Source organism: Scyliorhinus torazame, chromosome 22, assembly GCF_047496885.1.
Source record: "Scyliorhinus torazame isolate Kashiwa2021f chromosome 22, sScyTor2.1, whole genome shotgun sequence".
Lineage (NCBI taxonomy): Eukaryota > Metazoa > Chordata > Chondrichthyes > Carcharhiniformes > Scyliorhinidae > Scyliorhinus > Scyliorhinus torazame.
This window is the reverse complement of record NC_092728.1, coordinates 94,447,201-94,467,602: the sequence shown is the minus strand read 5'-3', so window position 1 is coordinate 94,467,602 and position 20,402 is coordinate 94,447,201. Positions and strand designations below refer to the sequence as shown.

Here is a 20,402-nt window from a genome sequence, read left to right as displayed (position 1 = left end):
AGCCCAGCCTATACGAGGATGACTAGTCTATAGTTTTGCACCTAGTGTAATTTTTTCCCAAATATTTTTCTCTAGCTGGTGGACTATATAATACACACGTCAAGAGAATAATATGTTTCTTAGCTAAAAGCCAAATAGATGTTTTCAACCCCCTCACCACTCAGGACAGCTTAGTATTTTCTTTTGGGTATCAAACTTGTGGCTAAGTGAGTGGTACTCTTGCCTCTACATCATCAAGTCCCACTCCAAAGTTTGAATAAAAGTATGAAAGTGAACACTTCTGTCCAGTCCTTAGGGAGTGCTGCACTATCAGAAATTCCACATTATAGATTAAACATTAAATCCAGGCCCCATCTGCCAGCTCAGGTGCAGGAGAATTATCCCAGTGTCCTGACCGATATTTATCCATCAATCATCGTCAGACAAAAATTTTTTTTTATCTTATCAAAGAACAAAGAACAATACAGCATAGGAGCAGGCCCTTTGGCCCTTCAAGCCTGTACCGGTCATGATACCACCCTTGGCCAAAGCCCTCAATACTTCCTAGTACCATATCCCTCTATACCCATCCTATCCATGTACGTGTCAAGATGCCTTTTGAATGTCATTAATGTATCTGCTTCCACAACCAAACTTGGCATGCCTTCCAAGCACTCACCACCCTCTGTGTAAGAATCATGCCTTGCACATCTTCTCTAAACCTTGCCCACGGACCTTAAACTTATGCCCCCTAGTGACGGACTCCTCCACCCTGGGAAAGAGTGCCTGCCCATCCACTCTATCCATGCCCCTCAATCTTGTAGACCTCTATCAAGTCACCCCTCAACCTCAGTCATTCTTACGAAAACAGTACGAGTATATTCAGCCTCTCTGCATAGCTAACACTCTCCAAACCAGGCAACATCCTGGTAAACCTCCTCTGCACCCTCTCCAAAGCCTCCACATCCTTCTGGTAGTGCGACGACCAGAATTGTGCGCAGTGCGACAACCAAAATTGTGCGCAATATTCCAAGTGCGGTCTTACCAAGGTTCTATACAACTGTAGCACGATTTGCCAGTTTTTATACTCTATGCCCCATCCAATGAAGGCAAACATTCCGTTATGCTTTCTCGACTACCTTGTCCACTTGTATTGCTACCTTCAAAGATCTGTGGACCTGTACACATAGATCTCCCTGACTTTCTATATTCCTAAGGGTTTTGCCATTTGCTGTATATTTCCCCTCTATGTTAGACTGCCCAAAATGCATTACCTCACATTTGTCCGGATTAAACTCCATTTGCCCTTTTTCCGCCCAGGTCTCCAACCTATCTATGTCCTGCTGTATCTTGCTATCCTTATTAGATTGCTGCTTGAGAGAGTTTATTGGGAAAATATTGGCTGCCATGTTTCCTACATTACAACAAACAACTAACTACACTTGGTACTTCATTGGTTGTAAAATGGTTCAACTCTTTAAGGTGGTCAGGAAAAATTCAACATAAATAAAGTCTTTCTTTCCTTTTTTTATTAAACTGCCACCCCTCCTCCTTTTTCTCATTCTCTATCTTTTCTGAACACCCGTTATCCAGAATTTTTTTACTGTCTAGTCCTGCCCTTTTTTGAGCTAATCTTAGTTATTGTCACATCATATTATTAGGCATCTCTCCATGCCTGCAGCCGCCAACTTTATTTCCCATGTTCCAATTTCTCTCCTGAATGCCTTAGCTCTTCGCTGTGATCCTGTTGCACCAGCATTAATCTCTCTCCCCATGTGAAGGTACACAGGTAGCTAGCGATAATAATCGATGGGGATGGAGTAGATTCAAATATCAGATGTGCTACAAACTATATGCAGTCTTTGAGGGAAATTACCAAAAGCAGCAGACAAAATTATAGTTGCTATGAATGCACTGTGAATTATGTAATTGCTTATAAGGGAGCTATATTATTGTATTTGGGAGGGTAAAGTAGTGAGTGATTATGATAAAATACATAACAACAACGGGCTCAAAGACAAAGCATGGAAAGTCAGAAGGTTTTAGATTTTCCCAGTGATCTAATGGCAGTTATAGATGTAAGACCACTTTTATTGTCTTGGATTTCACCAACCATGGTAAAGCAATGGTGTTTGCCTCTGAATTCCAAGAAAGATCTAACTTTCCCCCAAAGCTTTGACAGCAAGACTAATAGCACAATGTGGTTCTGATCAGTTCAATGATTGCAGCTTGATTGCCATCTCAGGGGGCACCAAAAGTGATCCATATGGGGATGGGCGGGATTCTCTGTCCATTTGCTGGTGGTGGGATGCTCTGGTCCCACTGTCAGTGCACCCCGCCCACAGGTTTCCTGGCAGCTGGGGTAGTTTCAATGGGAAATCACATTGATAAGCGGTGGGTGTAGAGAATCGTGAACGCGCTAAATTCTCCGACCTTGCTAGCAGGACGGACTCACAATGGAGAAACCCAGCCGAAGCACAGCATCACTGACAGCAACTTCTCTATTTACATATTTACACGTTTTACTGCACATATGCAGACTTCAGAAGTTGCCATCTGTTTCAGAGGAGTAGTGACAGCATGGGGTTTATTTTTAAACAACGTTATAACCCCTTTAGAGTTGGATACCTTTTGGAAAACGTTCAGACTTCCAATGGGCGACTGTAGGGATTGCACAACAAGATTTTAAGCTGCAAGACTTTTACAGCAACAAACAAACTCGAAACAAAATTGACAAAATACTATTTGAGAAATATACACAGAAAATACATAGAACATAGTGCAGGAGGCCATTCGGCCCATCGAGTCTGCACCGACCCACTTAAGCCTTCACTTCCACCCTATCCCCGTAACCCAATAACCCCTCCTAACCTTTTTGGACGCTAAGGGCAATTTAACATGGCCAATCCACCTAACCTGCACATCTTTGGACTGTGGGAGGAAATCGGAGCACCCGGAGGAAACCCACGCAGACACGGGGAGAACGTGCAGAATCCGCACAAACAGTGACCCAGCGGGGAATCGAACCTGGGACCCTGGCGCTGTGAAGCCACAGTGCTATCCACTTGTGCTACCATGCTATCATATAGACCATGAACTCCAGGAAAAGATCTCCATTTAACACTTAAAACAAATGAATATCCCCCTCAATGTAATATATTGTTCTGTCCCTTAGGTAAACACTTATTTCCCCAAGAACCAGACCAAAGTTATCCTCAGCTCCTTTTTCAGCCACATAAAACTTATACTCCCCAAATTAACTTTCACAGTGAGGGATGAATTGGAGATCCCTGCCTCTAGCCAAAGCTAGTCGATCTTCCAACTTTGTTGAAACCCTCACAAACTTCAAGCCAAGTGTAGGCTCCCATCCACAACCATTTATCTGTTCTCTCTTGCTCTCTTAAGATTCTTGCAGACTGACCTAACCTGCGAAGTTCAGTGACACTTTATAAAGATATTGCAACCCAATCCTACAATGGCTACCTCTCAAAACCCATCTCAATGGCAATATGAATCAAATGGGCATTGTATCTAGGTAGAATGTTAATTTGTTACCCTCAAGACACCCAACTCCATTCTACCTTGGAATTAAATTGACATTTAAAAGTATACTGCTTCAAAACCGTATATTCCTAAACTTTCCCGGAATCTGGAGACTGACAGCCAAGGGCGGCATGGTGGCACAGGGACCCAAGTTTTATTCCGACCTCGGGTGACTGACTCTGTGGAGTTTGCACATTTTCCCCGTGTCTGCATGGGTTTCCGGTTTCCTCTCAAGAGTCCAAATATGAGCAGGTTAGGATGCTAAATTGCCATGCTGAATTGCCCTTTAGGGTGGGGTTAGGAATAGGAAGGGAGAATTGGGCCTAGGCGGGGTAGTCTTTCAAAGCTTCGGTACAGATTTGATGGGCCGAATGGCCTCTTTCTGCACTGTAGTGATTCTATTCTGTTTAATCCAAAGCCAGTAGCACTGGTCTGGTCATTGTTTACAAATATACAGCACTTTTTTCCCAGTCAAACCACCTCTACACCATATCATCTCCTTAACCTTTAACAACCAAACCACCCAAGATTGTTGTCAGCCAGAATTCAGGTTATAGGACCTTCTTCTTTCCTCTCAACAGTCTGGACATGTCACCTGCCAGATGATTTTTATTTGAATATGTTTCAGAATAGAATTTTATAAAAATTTAATTTATTTCAAGTTCTTTCCATTCCTAGATGTTTTGAACTAGTATGCAGTGCCTACGTATGTGATGGAGGCAGGTTTAAATTAAAGCATTCAAAAAGAAAATTACTGTTATCTGAAAAAGAAGAATTTGTGGGGTTACGAGACAAATTCCTCATTTGGTAAGCCAGGGCAGACACAATGGGCTGAATGGCCTGTTTAATAACTCTGAACGTCTATGATATTTATTCAAGTGGTTGGATCATTTCAGATCCAGGACATCACTGAATTGTTCTTCAGGATAGGGTCCTGGAGGACAGCACGGTGGCGCAGTGGGTTAGCCCTGCTGCCTCACGGTGCCAAGGTCCCAGGTTCGATCCCGGCTCTGGGTCATTTCAGTGTGCCCCCACAACCCAAAGATGTGCAGGCTAGGTGGATTGGTCACGCTAAATTGCTCCTTAATTGGAAAAAATGAATTGGGTACTCTAATTTTATAAAACAAAAGGATAGGATCCTGGCCCAAACATCTTCAGCTGCTTAACTGACCTTCCCTCTAACATAGGCCATGATATCCCACCGTGTTGCGCCAGGTGCCAATCCTGTTACATCGGGTGAACAGCAGGAGAGGCCACCAAACAGTTTGCCATTCTCCCAGACCGCTCCCGATAGCGTGATCAGGATCTCACACAGAAAGGGCAAGAAGCTGTATCTCATTAGTAAGATTAAAGTTGAATGCAGCAGCCTCCCAGGAATCACCACCCTCCCCCAGCAAGAGGTCATGGGGCATCGTTTCATACTCCTGTGCAGAAACGGGGACCTGGCGCAATGGATAACGAGCAGGTGCAATGAGGTGAGTAGTCCTCTCTATTTATTGGCATGCAGCTCAAAGGCACTGTAGCTGATGCCCAAGTTGCTGTGTTTCAAGAGGGCTGAGGTTGTTCAGGTGGCTGTAGGGAGTGATTTGCATACGTGAGGCATTCAAGCCATCTTTAAATACTGTGGAGACCCATAACAGGGGGCCAACCACAGCTGCAGCTCTTACCGGACTACCACATGCTGCCTGCACTAACTATAACTGTCTCCCTGACGACATTTGTCACCGCTCAGTTGGTTCCCCTACACCATTAGAGGTACAGGGTGCCCCGTGCCCCGCCTCTCCTCCAGCCATCCAGAAACCTGGTCAGGTCGACATCTCCAAATCGAGGAGCAGGTCTCTGTGCTGCCATCCTCCTGGCTTGACTGGGACTAAGTGCTGAGGGACCATTTAAATGATGCCCCCCCTTGTCAGCTGTGAGCAGCTGAGCCGTGAGTTGGGCGAATCAGACGCCTGGGGACTCAGACATGGCAAGTTTCACGTGGGGGCTCATTTTTTGCACTAAGTACGGGTGAATACCAATCTCAATCACACCATTACAGCCAGTGCAAGTCACCCCACAAATCCCTCCCAAAATGACACTTGTCATTTTTCAAGTGAATCACAACCATAGGATCTGAAGTATTCACTGGTAATTGTAGTGTTCAGTGCAATTTGCAACTCCTCAGATACTGAAGCAGTCGTGCAACAAGACCTGTACAACTGTCAGGCTTGGGCTGAAGTGGCAACTAACATTCAAGCCACATGAATGGTAGGCAATGGCCACTCTAACAAAACATAATTTAAGCAGCCCTTTTTACATTCAATGGCATTACAATCACTGCCCCTCCCACCATCAATATCCTGGTGGTTACCGTTGACCTAGAATTTAACTTGACAAGTCTTATAAACGCTGTAGCTCCAAGAGCAGGTCAGGGCTTGGGAATTCTGTTGAGTAACTCAGCTCCTGAATCCCCAAAGTTCCAACACTCAAGGTCGACACCATCTAGGACAAAACAGCCTGCTCGATTGTCACCCCTTCTACAACCTTGAACACCACTCTCTCCACCCCAGCTCAGTGACAGCAGTGTACCATCTACAATGTACACTGCAGCAAATGTCAAGGCTCCTTCAACAGCATCCTCCATACTCTCCTTCAACAGCATCCTGCATACTTATATAGTCACTAGCACTATAGTCAAGAGCATCTGATACACAGGAACATCACTACCTGCAAGTTCCCCTTTAAGTCATACATCACTCTGACGAGTAACTAAATTGTCATTCTTTCACTTTCACTTATTCTTAGCAGCAGAGGATGCACCTTATGAATGAAATGAAATGAAAATCGCTTGTCACAAGTAGGCTTCAATGAAGTTACTGTGAAAAGCCCCTAGTCGCCACATTCCGGCGCCTGTTCAGGGAGGCTGGTACGGGAATTGAACCGTGCTGCTGGCCTGCCTTGGTCTGCTTTCAAAGCCAGCGATTTAGCCCAGTGTGCTAAACCAGCCCCATCATACATTAATCATAGCATTTCAAGAAGACTGCTCACCACCACCTTCACAAAGGCAATTAGGGATGAGTAACAGACATTGGCCTTGCCAGCGACACTCATATCCAATAATCAATTTTTTTTAAAACCTGACCGCAACCCTAATGGATAATCGCAGGTGGGTTATTAAATTGTAACTGGCATCGGCCAAGCCTAATCTACCCAATATGTACACTTCCAGCTGGGGCCCTTAGGACAGAGATCAGGAGATCAGGAGATAGAAAGCCAAGGGTGCAAAATCCACTTGTAGCCTGGCTGTAGCCCTAGTACAAACTTAATATTGTACTATTGACTACAGCTCCGCCTTCAACACCATAATCCCAGCCAAGCTCACATCAAAGCTCCAAAACCTAGGACTTGGCTCCCCACTCTGCAACTGGATCCTCGATTAGGATAGAGGCTGGTTTAGCACCGGGCTAAATCGCTGGCTTTGAAAGCAGTCCAAGGCAAGCCAGCAGCACGGTTCAATTCCCGTACCAGCCTCCCCAAACAGGCGCCGGAATGTGGCGACTCGGGGCTTTTCACAGTAATTTCATTTGAAGCCTACTTGTGACAAAAAGCGATTTATTTCTTCAATTTTCTGACCAACAGACCACAATCAGTAAGAATGAACAACGCCACCTCCTCCACAATAGTCCTCAATACCGGGGCCCCGCAAGGCTGCGTACTTAGCCCCCTACTCTACTCCCTGTACACAACTGCGTGGCAAAATTTGGTTCTAACTCCATCTACAAGTTTGCTGACGATACGACCATAGTGGGCAGGATCTTGAATAACGACAAGTCAGAATGGAGGGAGATTGAGAACCTAGTGGAGTGGTGCAGCGACAACAATCTCTCCCTCAATGCCAGCAAAACTAAAGAGCTGGTCATTGACTTCAGGAAGCAAAGAACTGTACACACCCCTGTCAGCATCAACAGGGCTGAGGTGGAGATGGTTAGCAGTTTCAAACTCCTAGGGTGCACATCTCCAAAAATCTGTCCTGGTCCACCCACGTTGACGCTCCCACCAAGGAAGCACAACAACGCCTATACCTCCTCAGGAAACTAAGGAAATTTGGCATGGCCACATTAACCCTTACCAAATTTTACAGATACACCATAGAAAGCATCCTATCTGGCTGCATCACAGCCAGATATGGCAACTGCTCGGCCCAGGACCGCAAGAAACTTCAGAGTCGTGAACACCGCCCAGTCCATCACATGAACCTGCCTCCCATCCATTGACTCCATCTACACCTCCCACTGCCTGGGGAAAGCGGGCAGCATAATCAAAGACCCCTCCCACCCTGCTTACTCACTCTTCCAACTTCTTCTATCGGGCAGGAGATACAGAAGTCTGAGAACACGCACAAACAAACTCAAAACAGCTTCTTCCCCGCTGTTACCAGACTCCTAAATGACCCTCTTATAACTGACTTCATTAACACACCCTGTATGCTTCATCCGATGCCAGTGCTTATGTAGTTACATGGTATACCTTGTGTTGCCCTAATATGTATTTTCTTTTATTCCCATTTCTTCCCATGTACTTAATGATCTGCTCGCAGAAAAATACTTTTCACTGTACCTCGGTACACGTGACAATAAACAAATCCAATCCAATATCTTTCTGGGTTTGTATGATTTAGCTACTCACAAGATATATTTTGGATGTCAACAAATTAGCTCCATTCCTGAAGTTACAGTTATAATCTGTTTAAGTTTGTTTAAAAAAAAATAGTAATTTTGTATTATTATATTTGTTCCAAATAGTCAACTGATTGATGGCTTTGCAGGATGTTATGAAGATATTTATTTCAATTTCTGTCGCTGAAGCGACAGCCAGCGGAAATCTGTCAGCTGACCAATTCCTTGAACATTATAACTTTTCAAAGCTATTCCAAGCAACATTTTAAGATCATAATGTTGGCTTCTTTCTCGGAGGTGTAAAATTACATAAAATTATAAATACACATTGTGAATAGGCATACTAGACCAGTAACCCAGAGTTTGAACTCACTTATTTCTAATAATTATGGCAAAATGTGTAATAAATTTCATAGTAAATTATAAAATTAGCACTGAATTCTAGTATTTTATGAACTGACCAAGAAAGTGGGCAGGTTGTTGCAAAAATCCAACTACTTTACTAGTATCCTTTACAGAAAGGAATATGCCACCACTACCAAGACCCAGCATTTGTTGCCCATCCCTGAGTTCCCTTGAACAGAGTGGTTTGCTTGACCATTTCAGAGGATCTAGAAGATCAGACTAGGTAAGGATGGCAGATTCACTTCCATAAAGTACATTAGTGAACCAGATGAATTTACACATTGTTGCTCGTTTCATGGTCACCATTTTTTTTTTTTTTTTTTAAATAATATTTTATTGAAAATTTTTGGTCAACCAACACAGTACATTGTGCATCCTTTACACAACATTATAACAATACAGATAATAATGACCTTTTTTATTTAAACAAGAACAAAAAAAAACAACAACAAATAAATAAATATTAAATAACAAAAATAAAAACTAGCCCTAATTGGCAACTGCCTTGTCTCAGGCCACACCCCCCCCCCACCCCCCAAGTTCTGGGCTGCTGCTGCTGCCTTCTTTGTTCTCCCCTATCTATCTTTCCGCAAGATATTCGACGAACGGTTGCCACCGCCTTGTAAACCCTTGAGCCGACCCCCTTAGGACGAACTTAATCCGCTCTAACTTTATGAACCCCGCCATATCATTTATCCAGGTCTCCACCCCCGGGGGCTTGGCTTCTTTCCACATTAGCAATATTCTGCGCCGGGCTACTAGGGACGCAAAGGCCAAAACATCGGCCTCTTTCGCCTCCTGCACTCCCGGCTCTTGTGCAACCCCAAATATAGCCAACCCCCAGCTTGGTTCGACCCGGACTCCTACTACTTTCGAAAGCACCTTTGTCACCCCCATCCAAAACCCCTGTAGTGCCGGGCATGACCAAAACATATGGGTATGATTCGCTGGGCTTCTCGAGCACCTCGCACACCTATCCTCCACCCCAAAAAATTTACTGAGCCGTGTTCCAGTCATATGTGCCCTGTGTAATACCTTAAACTGAATCAGGCTTAGCCTGGCGCACGAGGACGACGAGTTTACCCTGTTTAGGGCATCTGCCCACATCCCCTCCTCAATCTCCTCCCCTAGCTCTTCTTCCCATTTCCCTTTTAGTTCGTCCATCATAGTCTCCCCTTCGTCTCTCATTTCCCTATATATATCCGACACCTTACCGTCCCCCACCCATTTCTTTGAGATGACTCTGTCCTGCACCTCTTGTGTCGGGAGCTGCGGGAATTCCCTCACCTGCTGCCTCGCAAAAGCCCTCAATTGCATGTACCTGAATGCATTCCCTTGGGGCAACCCATATTTCTCGGTCAGCGCTCCCAGACTCGCAAACTTCCCATCCACAAATAGATCTTTCAATTGCGTTATACCTGCTCTTTGCCACATTCCATATCCCCCATCCATTCCCCCCGGGGCAAACCTATGGTTGTTTCTTATCGGGGACCCCCCCAGTGCTCCGGTCTTTCCCCTATGTCGTCTCCACTGTCCCCAAATCTTCAGTGTAGCTACCACCACCGGACTCGTGGTATAGTTCCTTGGTGAGAACGGCAATGGGGCTGTCACCATAGCCTGCAGGCTGGTCCCCCTACAGGACGCCCTCTCTAATCTCTTCCACGCCGCTCCTTCCTCCTCTCCCATCCACTTACTCACCATTGAAATATTAGCGGCCCAATAATACTCACTTAGGCTCGGTAGTGCCAGCCCCCCCTATCCCTACTACGCTGTAAGAATCCCTTCCTCACTCTCGGAGTCTTCCCGGCCCAAACAAAACCCATAATACTCTTTTCTATCCTTTTGAAAAAAGCCTTCGTGATCACCACCGGGAGACACTGAAACACAAAAAGGAATCTCGGGAGGACCACCATCTTAACTGCCTGCACCCTCCCTGCCATTGACAATGCTACCATGTCCCATCTCTTGAAATCTTCCTCCATCTGTTCCACCAACCGCGTCAAATTTAGCCTGTGCAATGTGCCCCAATTCTTAGCTATCTGGATCCCCAGGTAACGAAAGTCTCTTGTTACCTTCCTCAACGGTAGGTCTTCTATTTCTCTACTCTGCTCCCCTGGATGCACCACAAACAGCTCACTCTTTCCCATGTTCAATTTATACCCTGAAAAATCCCCAAACTCCCCAAGTATCCGCATTATTTCTGGCATCCCCTCCGCTGGATCCGCCACATATAGTAGCAGATCATCCGCATATAAAGATACCCGGTGTTCTTCTCCTCCCCTAAGTATTCCCCTCCATCCCTTGGAACCTCTCAGCGCTATCGCCAGGGGCTCAATCGCCAGTGCAAACAGTAATGGGGACAGAGGACATCCCTGCCTTGTCCCTCTGTGGAGCCGAAAATATGCCGATCCCCGTCCATTCGTGACCACACTCGCCACTGGGGCCCTATACAACAGCTGCACCCATCTAACATACCCCTCTCCGAACCCAAATCTCCTCAACACCTCCCACAGATAATCCCACTCCACTCTATCAAATGCTTTCTCGGCATCCATCGCCACTACTATCTCCGTTTCACCCTCTGGTGGGGCCATCATCATTACGCCTAACAACCTCCGTATGTTCGTGTTCAGCTGTCTCCCCTTCACAAACCCAGTTTGGTCCTCATGAACCACCCCCGGGACACATTCCTCTATTCTCATTGCCATTACCTTGGCCAAGACCTTGGCATCTACATTGAGGAGGGAGATTGGTCTGTAGGACCCGCATTGTAGCGGATCCTTTTCCTTCTTTAAAAGAAGCGATATCGTTGCTTCTGACATAGTCGGGGGCAGTTGTCCCCTTTCCTTTGCCTCGTTGAAGGTCCTCGTCAGTAGCGGGGCGAGCAAGTCCAAATATTTTCTGTAAAATTCAACTGGGAATCCGTCCGGTCCCGGGGCCTTTCCCGTCTGCATGTTCCTAATTCCTTTCACCACTTCTTCTACCGTGATCTGTGCTCCCAATCCCATCCTTTCCTGCTCTTCCACCTTGGGAATTTCCAGCCGATCCAAAAACTCCATCATTCTCTCCCTCCCATCCGGGGGTTGAGCTTCATACAATTTTTTATAAAATGTCTTGAACACTTCATTCACTCTCTCCGCTCCCCGCTCCGTCTCTCCATCTTCGTCTCTCACCCCCCCTATTTCCCTCGCTGCTCCCCTTTTCCTCAATTGGTGTGCCAGCAATCTGCTCGCCTTCTCTCCATATTCATACTGTACACCCTGCGCCTTCCTCCATTGTGCCTCTGCAGTGCCTGTGGTCAGCAAGTCAAATTCCACATGCAGCCTTTGCCTTTCCCTATACAGTCCCTCCTCCGGTGCTTCCGCATACTGTCTGTCCACCCTCAAAAGTTCTTGCAACAACCGCTCCCGTTCCTTACTCTCCTGCTTCCCTTTATGTGTCCTTATTGATATCAGCTCCCCCCTAACCACCGCCTTCAACGCCTCCCAGACCACTCCCACCTGAACCTCCCCATTGTCATTGAGTTCCAAGTACTTTTCAATGCATCCCCTCACCCTTAAGCACACCCCCTCATCCGCCATTAGTCCCATATCCATTCTCCAGGGTGGACGCCCTCTTGTTTCCTCCCCTATCTCCAAGTCTACCCAGTGTGGGGCATGATCCGAAATGGCTATAGCCGTATATTCCGTTCCCCTCACCCTCGGGATCAATGCCCTACCCAACACAAAAAAGTCTATGCGTGAATAGACTTTATGGACATAGGAGAAAAACGAGAACTCCTTACTCCTAGGTCTACTGAATCTCCACGGGTCCACCCCTCCCATCTGCTCCATAAAATCCTTAAGCACCTTGGCTGCTGCCGGCCTCCTACCAGTCCTGGACTTCGACCTATCCAGCCTTGGTTCCAACACCGTATTAAAGTCTCCCCCCATTATCAGCTTTCCGGTCTCTAGGTCTGGGATGCGTCCTAGCATTCGCCTCATAAAATTGGCATCGTCCCAATTCGGGGCATACACGTTTACCAACACCACCATCTCTCCCTGTAATTTGCCACTCACCATCACGTATCTGCCCCCGTTATCCGCCACTATAGTCTTTGCCTCGAACATTACCCGCTTCCCCACTAATATAGCCACCCCCCTGTTTTTCGCATCCAGCCCCGAATGGAACACCTGCCCTACCCATCCTTTGCGCAACCTAACCTGATCTATCAGTTTCAGGTGCGTTTCCTGTAACATGACCACATCTGCTTTAAGTTTCTTAAGGTGTGCGAGTACTCGTGCCCTCTTTATCGGCCCGTTAAGCCCCCTCACGTTCCACGTGATCAGCCGAGTTGGGGGGCTTCCCACCCCCCCCCCCTTGCCGGTTAGCCATCATCTTTTTCCAGCTTCTCGCCCAGTTCCCACGCGGCTGTATTTCTCCCAGACGGTGCCCCCCCGCCCATCCTTTCCCGCACCCACTCCCCCCTTTCCCCAGCAGCAGCAACCCAGTAATTCCCCCCTCCCCCCCCCCCCCCCGCTAGACCCCCCGCTAGCGTAATTACTCCCCCCATGTTGCTCCCAGAAGTCAGCAAACTCTGGCTGACCTCGGCTTCCCCCCGTGATCACGGCTCGCCCCGTGCGGTGCCCCCTCCTTCCTGCTTCTCTATTCCCGCCATAATTATCATAGCGCGGGAACCAAGCCCGCGCCTCTCCCTCGGCCCCGCCTCCCATGGCCAACGCCCCATCTCCTCTCCCTCCCCACCTCCCCCCATCACCACCTGTGGGAGAAAGAAAAGTTACCATACCGCAGGATTAATCATACAATCCCTCTTCGCCCCCCCCCCCCCACTCGTCCCACCACTTTGTCCAAACGTTCATTTTCGTAGTCCAATCATTCCAATTTTTCTTCTACAATAAAAGTCCACGCTTCATCCGCCGTCTCAAAGTAGTGGTGCCTCCCTTGATATGTGACCCACAGTCTTGCCGGTTGCAGCATTCCAAACTTTATCTTTTTTTTGTGAAGTACCGCTTTGGCCCGATTAAAGCTCGCCCTCCTTCTCGCCACCTCCGCACTCCAATCTTGGTAGACGCGGATCATCGCGTTCTCCCATTTACTACACCGAGTTTTCTTCGCCCATCTAAGGACCATTTCTCTATCCTTAAAACGGAGAAATCTCACCACTATGGCTCTGGGAGCTTCTCCTGCTCTCGGTCCTCGCACCATAACTCGGTATGCTCCCTCCACCTCCAACGGACCCGTCGGGGCCTCCACTCCCATTAACGAGTGCAGCATCGTGCTCACATATGCCCCGACGTCCGCCCCCTCCACACCTTCAGGAAGGCCAAGAATCCTCAAGTTGTTCCTCCTTGCGTTATTTTCCAGTGCCTCCAACCTCTCCACAGATCGTTTCTGGTGTGCCTCCTGTATCTCCGACTTCACCACCAGGCCCTGTATGTCGTTTTCATTCTCTGCTGCTTTCGCCTTCACGACCCGAAGCTCCTGCTCCTGGGTCTTTTGTTCCTCTTTCAGCCCTTCAATCGCCTGTAATATCGGGGCCAACAACTCTTTCTTCATTTCCTTTTTTATCTCCTCCACGCAGCGTTTCAACAACTCTTGTTGTTCAGGGCCCCATATGAAACTGCCACCTTCCGACGCCATCTTGGTTTCTGCTTGCCTTCCTTGCCGTTGTTCCAAAGGATCCGCTGCAATCCGGCCACTTTCCTCTCCTTTTTCCATCCGTGTCCAGGGGGAACACCCTTCTGGTTTACCGCACGGTGTTTTCAGCCGTTAAAATTGCCGTTGGGGCTCCTATCAAGAGCCCAAAAGTCCGTTTCACAGGGAGCTGCCGAAACGTGCGACTCAGCTGGTCATCGCCGCACCCGGAAGTCTTTCCATGGTCACCATTTTATTGATTGAAGTTAAATTCTACCAGCTACCATAGTGGGATTTGAATCTGTATCGCCAAAGGATTTAGCCCGGATCTCTGAATCTCCCTCAATGATCTAGCAAGCCCAAGAAAGTAGTTAATGAAGGGCAGCACAGCACCATATTTCAAAAGCAACTGGCCATGGGCAATAATTGTAGCATTGACAAAAAAAATAGATGTTGAACAAATTTACCAACTGACAGCAGGATTTATTGGAAATCTTTTCACAATGCACGTTAGCGGCACGGTAACAGAGTGGTTAGCACTGCTGCCTCACAGCGCCAGGGACCTGGGTTCCATTCCAGCCTTGGGTGACAAGTGCGGAGTTTGCACGTTTTCCCCGTGTCTGTGTGGATTTCATCCGGGTGCTCCAGTTTCCTCCCACAGTCCAAAGATGTGCAGGTTAGGCGGATTGGCCATGGCAAATTACCACTTAGCCCAAAGGTTAGGTGGGGTTACGGGATTTTAGGGATAGGATGCTCTTTCAGAGCGACCCTCGATGAGCCAAATGTCCTCCTGCACTGTAGGGATTCTATGGATGCTAAAACAATTTTCTGTTCCTGCCAGCAGTTCAACCCCACCCAAAGATTTCTTGGTGGCGTGGGATGTCTTCAATGGGAAATCCCATTGATCTGCAGAGGGAAGAGAGAATCCCGCCACCAGCAAACGGCACATTTGCACAACTGGGGGACCGGAGAATCCAGCCCAGGGCCTCAGTTTAAGACCGTAATCTAAAAGGCAACACCTCAATCAATGCAGCATCCCTTCAGGTATTACACTGAAGTACAGCCTAGATGATGTGCTCAAATCTCTGGAGTTGGGCTTGAGCCCACAACCACCTGGCTCAGAAGTAGAGTGTTACTAAAGAAATGATTGACTGTCTAACTATCTACAAGACAAGGACAGATCTTTAAGTTATTCATTGGCATTAAAGCTTTTCTCTACTTCAAGATTCAGAAAATAGGCAATGATCTTTTGAATTATTATATTTTAAATTAGGAAGGGTACATTCGATTAATCACTCTAAAAAGAAAATATAAGCAGACTAATAAAACAGATTTAGTATAGCAATACATTTGAAGTTTAACCATATTTTGATATCTATCCCATCTTCAGCAAATATATTGTCCATCATTTTCATTAATGGAAGGATGCCATTGATGAGGGCACATCAATATAAAATTCTTACCACCGCTTGGTTCCCTAATGGTAAAATTAAAAAGTCCATCTTCAAAACATTCTTGAAATGTCATACTTAACATCGTTTTATACATTTGCCGATTTTAGAAGAACTTAAACTAGTGATGGCAGAGATCTTGGAATGCAGACTCATTAAATCTAATGTTAATTTACTACACGGATGGTGTTTGTTTGGTACATGTACAATTAACAAAAATGTCTGCTCAGTGACTGATATAAATATCTTAAATTTACCCGCTTGTATCTGCGATCCAAAAATTATTAATACGACTACTGGTAGAATTGCTTGCATGGTTTTATTTTCCTGATGAATGGTTCTTCTATCCTGTATCTAGGAGTCGATACACCAGAAGCTGTTCTTCTCGAGGTGAAACGGAAATTTGTATCAAATCGCACTTAGGAAAAATCTCGAAATGGAAGACCGTTCTACACAAATCCAGCCTTGAGGTGTGTCGGAATCTATCAGAAAAATAAAAATGCAATTAACTTGTCACTAAAATTAATTGTTTTGTCCTTTTAATCTGATATCAATCATCAGCATACATTAATTCACATTAATTGCATCTCTTGGGAAGTTCAGTAAACAGTTAAACTTTACAAAATCAGAAGTCTGATGTTAAAAACACAAGAGTGACCAGTAACCCTAAGATTTTGTTTCTTTTTATTAATGAGTCTCGGATATAGTTTCTAACATTTGTGTTACAGCTATGTTACTTATATGCTGGATATTTTTATGAAAGCCAATTTATTCAACCACTTAACTATTCACTGCATCAGACCCAAAAGAATTTCTTCCATAAAAATTATATATTTGATTCCCTAGGGAAAGTTTTTTTTAAAAAGAGATGTGAGGATTATAAACTAATGGAAAAACATATCCCAGCAAAATGATGGAAGTAAAACTTGCAATTTATCACATCTCTTAATTTTGCATACAGTGATTATGCAAACCCAAAGCAAGATCCATCCCACCAACAACAATATGAACTAAATTAACCAGATTAACGAGAAGACCAAGAGAAAACCCTATTCTTTCAAAGGCAGTAGGGGATCGTTCCCTGTACCACCTGAACAGGGAATGGGCTTCACCTATTATAGGAAAGGAGGTCTGATAAACATCTTTGACTATGTGAACAATTGTGGTTTAAGAACCCTCAATTTTTCAAAAAGCAAGAGCTCCACCAACTAACGCAAAATAATATCCTTGCAGCAGAATGTGTGGTACAATTAAAAGTGTGAACTGGCTAATTCTAAATAAACTGTATTCATGGTCAGAAGCTTCGATAATTATTATTCATATTGACTACCGAACACGGAGTTCTGCAAACAACTCGGAAACCGACCGCAACTCGATCGAATATATTACCTTCACGAAGTTAAACATTACTCCCAATACTCAAAGCACGTGTCGAACATTTGATAGGAACAATTAAACTCATTACTGACACATGCATTCGACCGATGGCAATAGCGCAGGACAGATTATTCCATCATATAAATATAAAGTCGATTCCTTCCAGAATTGTTGCACATTAAAGTTTGGTTCGTTTGTACAAAAGAAAACTCGGTCAAAAGGCTCAGAGACCGATATTGCCAACAAATTGGTAAAAATTATTATAAAAATGAATACTTCCCGAGTTTGCCACGGCCTGCTTGGTCAGAATCCTCGGCTGGCGAAGAACATTTGAACACATTTTCCCCATCTAAAATCCGACTGCATAAAACGCATATGTACCTGTGCAGACTGTATTATTGCATTAAGTGCGTTAACCAAATACATTTGATTTATTATTGTCACATGTGTTAGTATACAGTGAAAAGTATTGTTTCTTGCAGTCAAATCCTATTTAAGCACCCATCTGATTTCTAAAATCATTTATACTGTCCGGTCACTTTTCTACGGCTAGTTGAATAGCTACGGCGGTAGAAGCTCGTTCCTCCCTCCCTCCCCCCCCCCCCGACCTAATTGCAGATACGAATGGACTCGAATCAGAAGGGTTTTTTCCCCCAAAAAATTCAAAGCATATACTGCCCATTAAATTTCTACAACTTCTGTCCGGGGTCCCAGGAGCGAACACGTTACCTGGAAAGACAGTTGGAGTCGTTGACGAGAACCACCACCGCCCTTCTTTTTTTTTCCCCCTTCTCGTTTATAGCGTGCGAAGGACTAGCCCTTTAACTCAACTTCTTCACCCCGGCACAAACTTCTGGACAAACTTTATTTTGCGTGCGTTACTTCTGCTATGAGCGACCCCGCCCCTCCCGCCTGAGACCCCGCCCCTCCCGCCTGACCGACAGCCGCGTCGTCCAATCGGACGCCGGCCTCGGCGACCGGGGACCGCCCCGAGGAGGCCGAGGGCCAATCGGCACCTGGAGGGGCGGCTCGTCCGCTGACAGGAAAACGGACTTCAGGCTCGCGTCAAAAACTGTGGAAGAAATAAAACCGACAAAATACCACCTCTCCCCCCCCCTCCCTCAAAGTTTGTCATCTCACGGACACATTTAATCGCTTATTTTTTTCAAAAAATAAACGAAACCGTTTAACCGCGAGATGGGGAACGCTCGGGCCGGTCTCTGGTTAACTGTAAAATATTCTCCCCTCGCCCGTTATTTTTTTTTTTTAAAACCTTCGTACGAAATAAACATTTTTAAGAAACTCCTCTTCAGCGCTAACACGGCAGAAGCGCTTGACTTTTCTTACCTCAGATTCAGCAAGTTCTGAATTCTTCACGTTCTCCTCCTCAAACTAAGCAACAAACAAAAAAAAATAACGGTCCGAAAAGGCGCTTTTGACCTGCTGGTTTCTGCCGCTGAGGTTCTTTTTCCTGTTCCCTGCCTTTCCCCTCGCCGCGCACGCACTGTGAGCAAACTTTGTTTTTCTGCTTCGCCTCCTGTCTCCGAAAAGACGAGAGCGGAAAAAAAACTGTCTCGAGCCGGCGCCGGGAAATCCGATTGGCGGCGCGTCGCGTGGGGACCTGGAGGCGCGGCGAAGGGAGGCGACCGTTAGCAGTGTCCGAGTTCAACGGGAATTGATCGGCGACAACTTGGGGGGTTGGGGCGGGAGGGGTAGTGGGCGGGGTGGGTTGGGGTGTGCAGGGACGGTTGTGGTGGGCAGGGGTTAGGGGTTGTGGTGGGCAGGGGTTAGGGGTTGTGGTGGGCAGGGGTTAGGGGCTGGGTTGGGCAGGGGTTAGGGGCTGGGTTGGGCAGGGGTTAGGGGCTGGGTTGGGCAGGGGTTAGGGGTTGTGGTGGGCAGGGGTTAGGGGTTGTGGTGGGCAGGGGTTAGGGGTTGTGGTGGGCAGGGGTTAGGGGCTGGGTTGGGCAGGGGTTAGGGGCTGGGTTGGGCAGGGGTTAGGGGCTGGGTTGGGCAGGGAGAGGGGCTGGGTTGGGCAGGGAGGGGGTTTGGGGTGGGCAGTGCGGGTGGTTAGGGTCGGCAGGGGGGGTTGGGGTAGGTTGATGTGGGCGGGGGCGTAGGGGTTGGGGTGAGCAGGGGGGGATTGGGGTGGGGGGTTGGTGGTGGTAGGGGTTGGGGTGGGTGGGGGGTAGGTGTTGGGGTGAGTGGGGTGGGTAGGGGTTGGGGGTGGGAGGAGAGGGGGGTTGGGGTGGAGAGAGGTGGGGTGGGGGTAGAGAGGGGGGTGGGGGGGAGAGAGGGAGTGGGAGAGAGGATGGGGAAATGGTAGATGGGTTGGGGAGAGCATAGGCCTGGAGGGATGGGGAAATGGTTGGTGGGTGGGCTTGGGGGGAGGGTGTATATAGTGAGGAGAGGGTGGGCATGGGGAGGGTGTGGTTTAAGGAGGAGGTGATCATGAGGAGAGGTCGGCATGGGATGGGAAGGTGGACATAGGAGGAGAGGGTGGGCATGGGCTGGGTGTGGTGTAAGAAGGAGGTGGGGAGAGGATGGGTATGCAAATGGAAGGTTGGCACAGGGAGGATGGGCAGTAAGGATAAGGAGGTGGACATGCAGGAGAGGGTACTCGTGGGTGGGAGGGTGGGTATATGAGTGAGTTTGGGCATGGGAGGAGAGGGCTTTCATGGAGAGGCGAGGATGTGCATGGGGACGGAGAAGGTGGACTTGGGGAGGAGAGGGTGGGCATGGGGGAGAGAAGGTGGGCATGGGGTAAAGTGGGTAGGCATGGAGAAGTGGATGGGAGGAAGAGGGTGAGTATAGCGAAGAGGATGGGAGGGTGAGCATAGGGGAAGGGGTGGGAGGGTGAGCACGGGTAAAGGGGTGGGTGAGCGTGTAAGGACTGGGGAAAGGGTGGGCTCTAGTTTACTGCTGAATCTGGTCTGTTGAAGAGAGCTGTGCTGGGTAGAAATGCCAAGATATGGAGATATGGTTCATTGCATGACAAACATGTAGCCAATGTTAAATGTCATTCAATGTCACTGAAAGCATGGCATCCTGAAATTGGGAGCTTCTGAAGAAGCAACATACAAGAATTTATGCCTCGAAAATAAATGTTTAAATGAAACACATGCCATTGTTTATTCACATCAGAAATGAATACATGCGCAAGGTATACAGAGATTTGGTAGGATAGAACTCAGGCCCATTACCCTTACTGGTTCCCTGATTTATGCCCCAACAGTAAGCTCTCAGCTGCAGAAAACCCTGACTGGTGCATCTGTAATGAACCAAAAAAGGTGAGGGAAATATAAAATAATCTCAAAGTAATTTAATGTTTTTGATAGAACAAACTTGTATTCCTAGT

The 20,402-nt window shown here is 46.9% G+C and overlaps 1 protein-coding gene across 4 annotated transcripts in view; it reads right to left on the bottom strand.

Moving 5' to 3' along the window:
- Positions 1 to 18,624, bottom strand: part of LOC140399235 (transforming growth factor beta receptor type 3-like) — a 172,473-nt gene extending 153,849 nt beyond the window's left edge. For 3 of the 4 annotated variants that reach the window (XM_072488638.1, XM_072488642.1, XM_072488641.1), the window contains exons 1-2: positions 17,777 to 17,916; positions 15,928 to 16,152 (exon numbers count right to left, since the gene is read on the bottom strand). In XM_072488638.1, coding sequence (XP_072344739.1) covers positions 15,928 to 15,985 — 58 coding nt within the window. In that variant the 5' untranslated portion in view covers positions 15,986 to 16,152; positions 17,777 to 17,916. Of the gene's footprint in view, positions 1 to 15,927; positions 16,153 to 17,776; positions 17,917 to 18,394 lie in introns of those variants that run through there. The other variant, XM_072488640.1, reaches the window with a different exon arrangement.
- Positions 18,625 to 20,402: the final 1,778 nt, after the last annotated feature.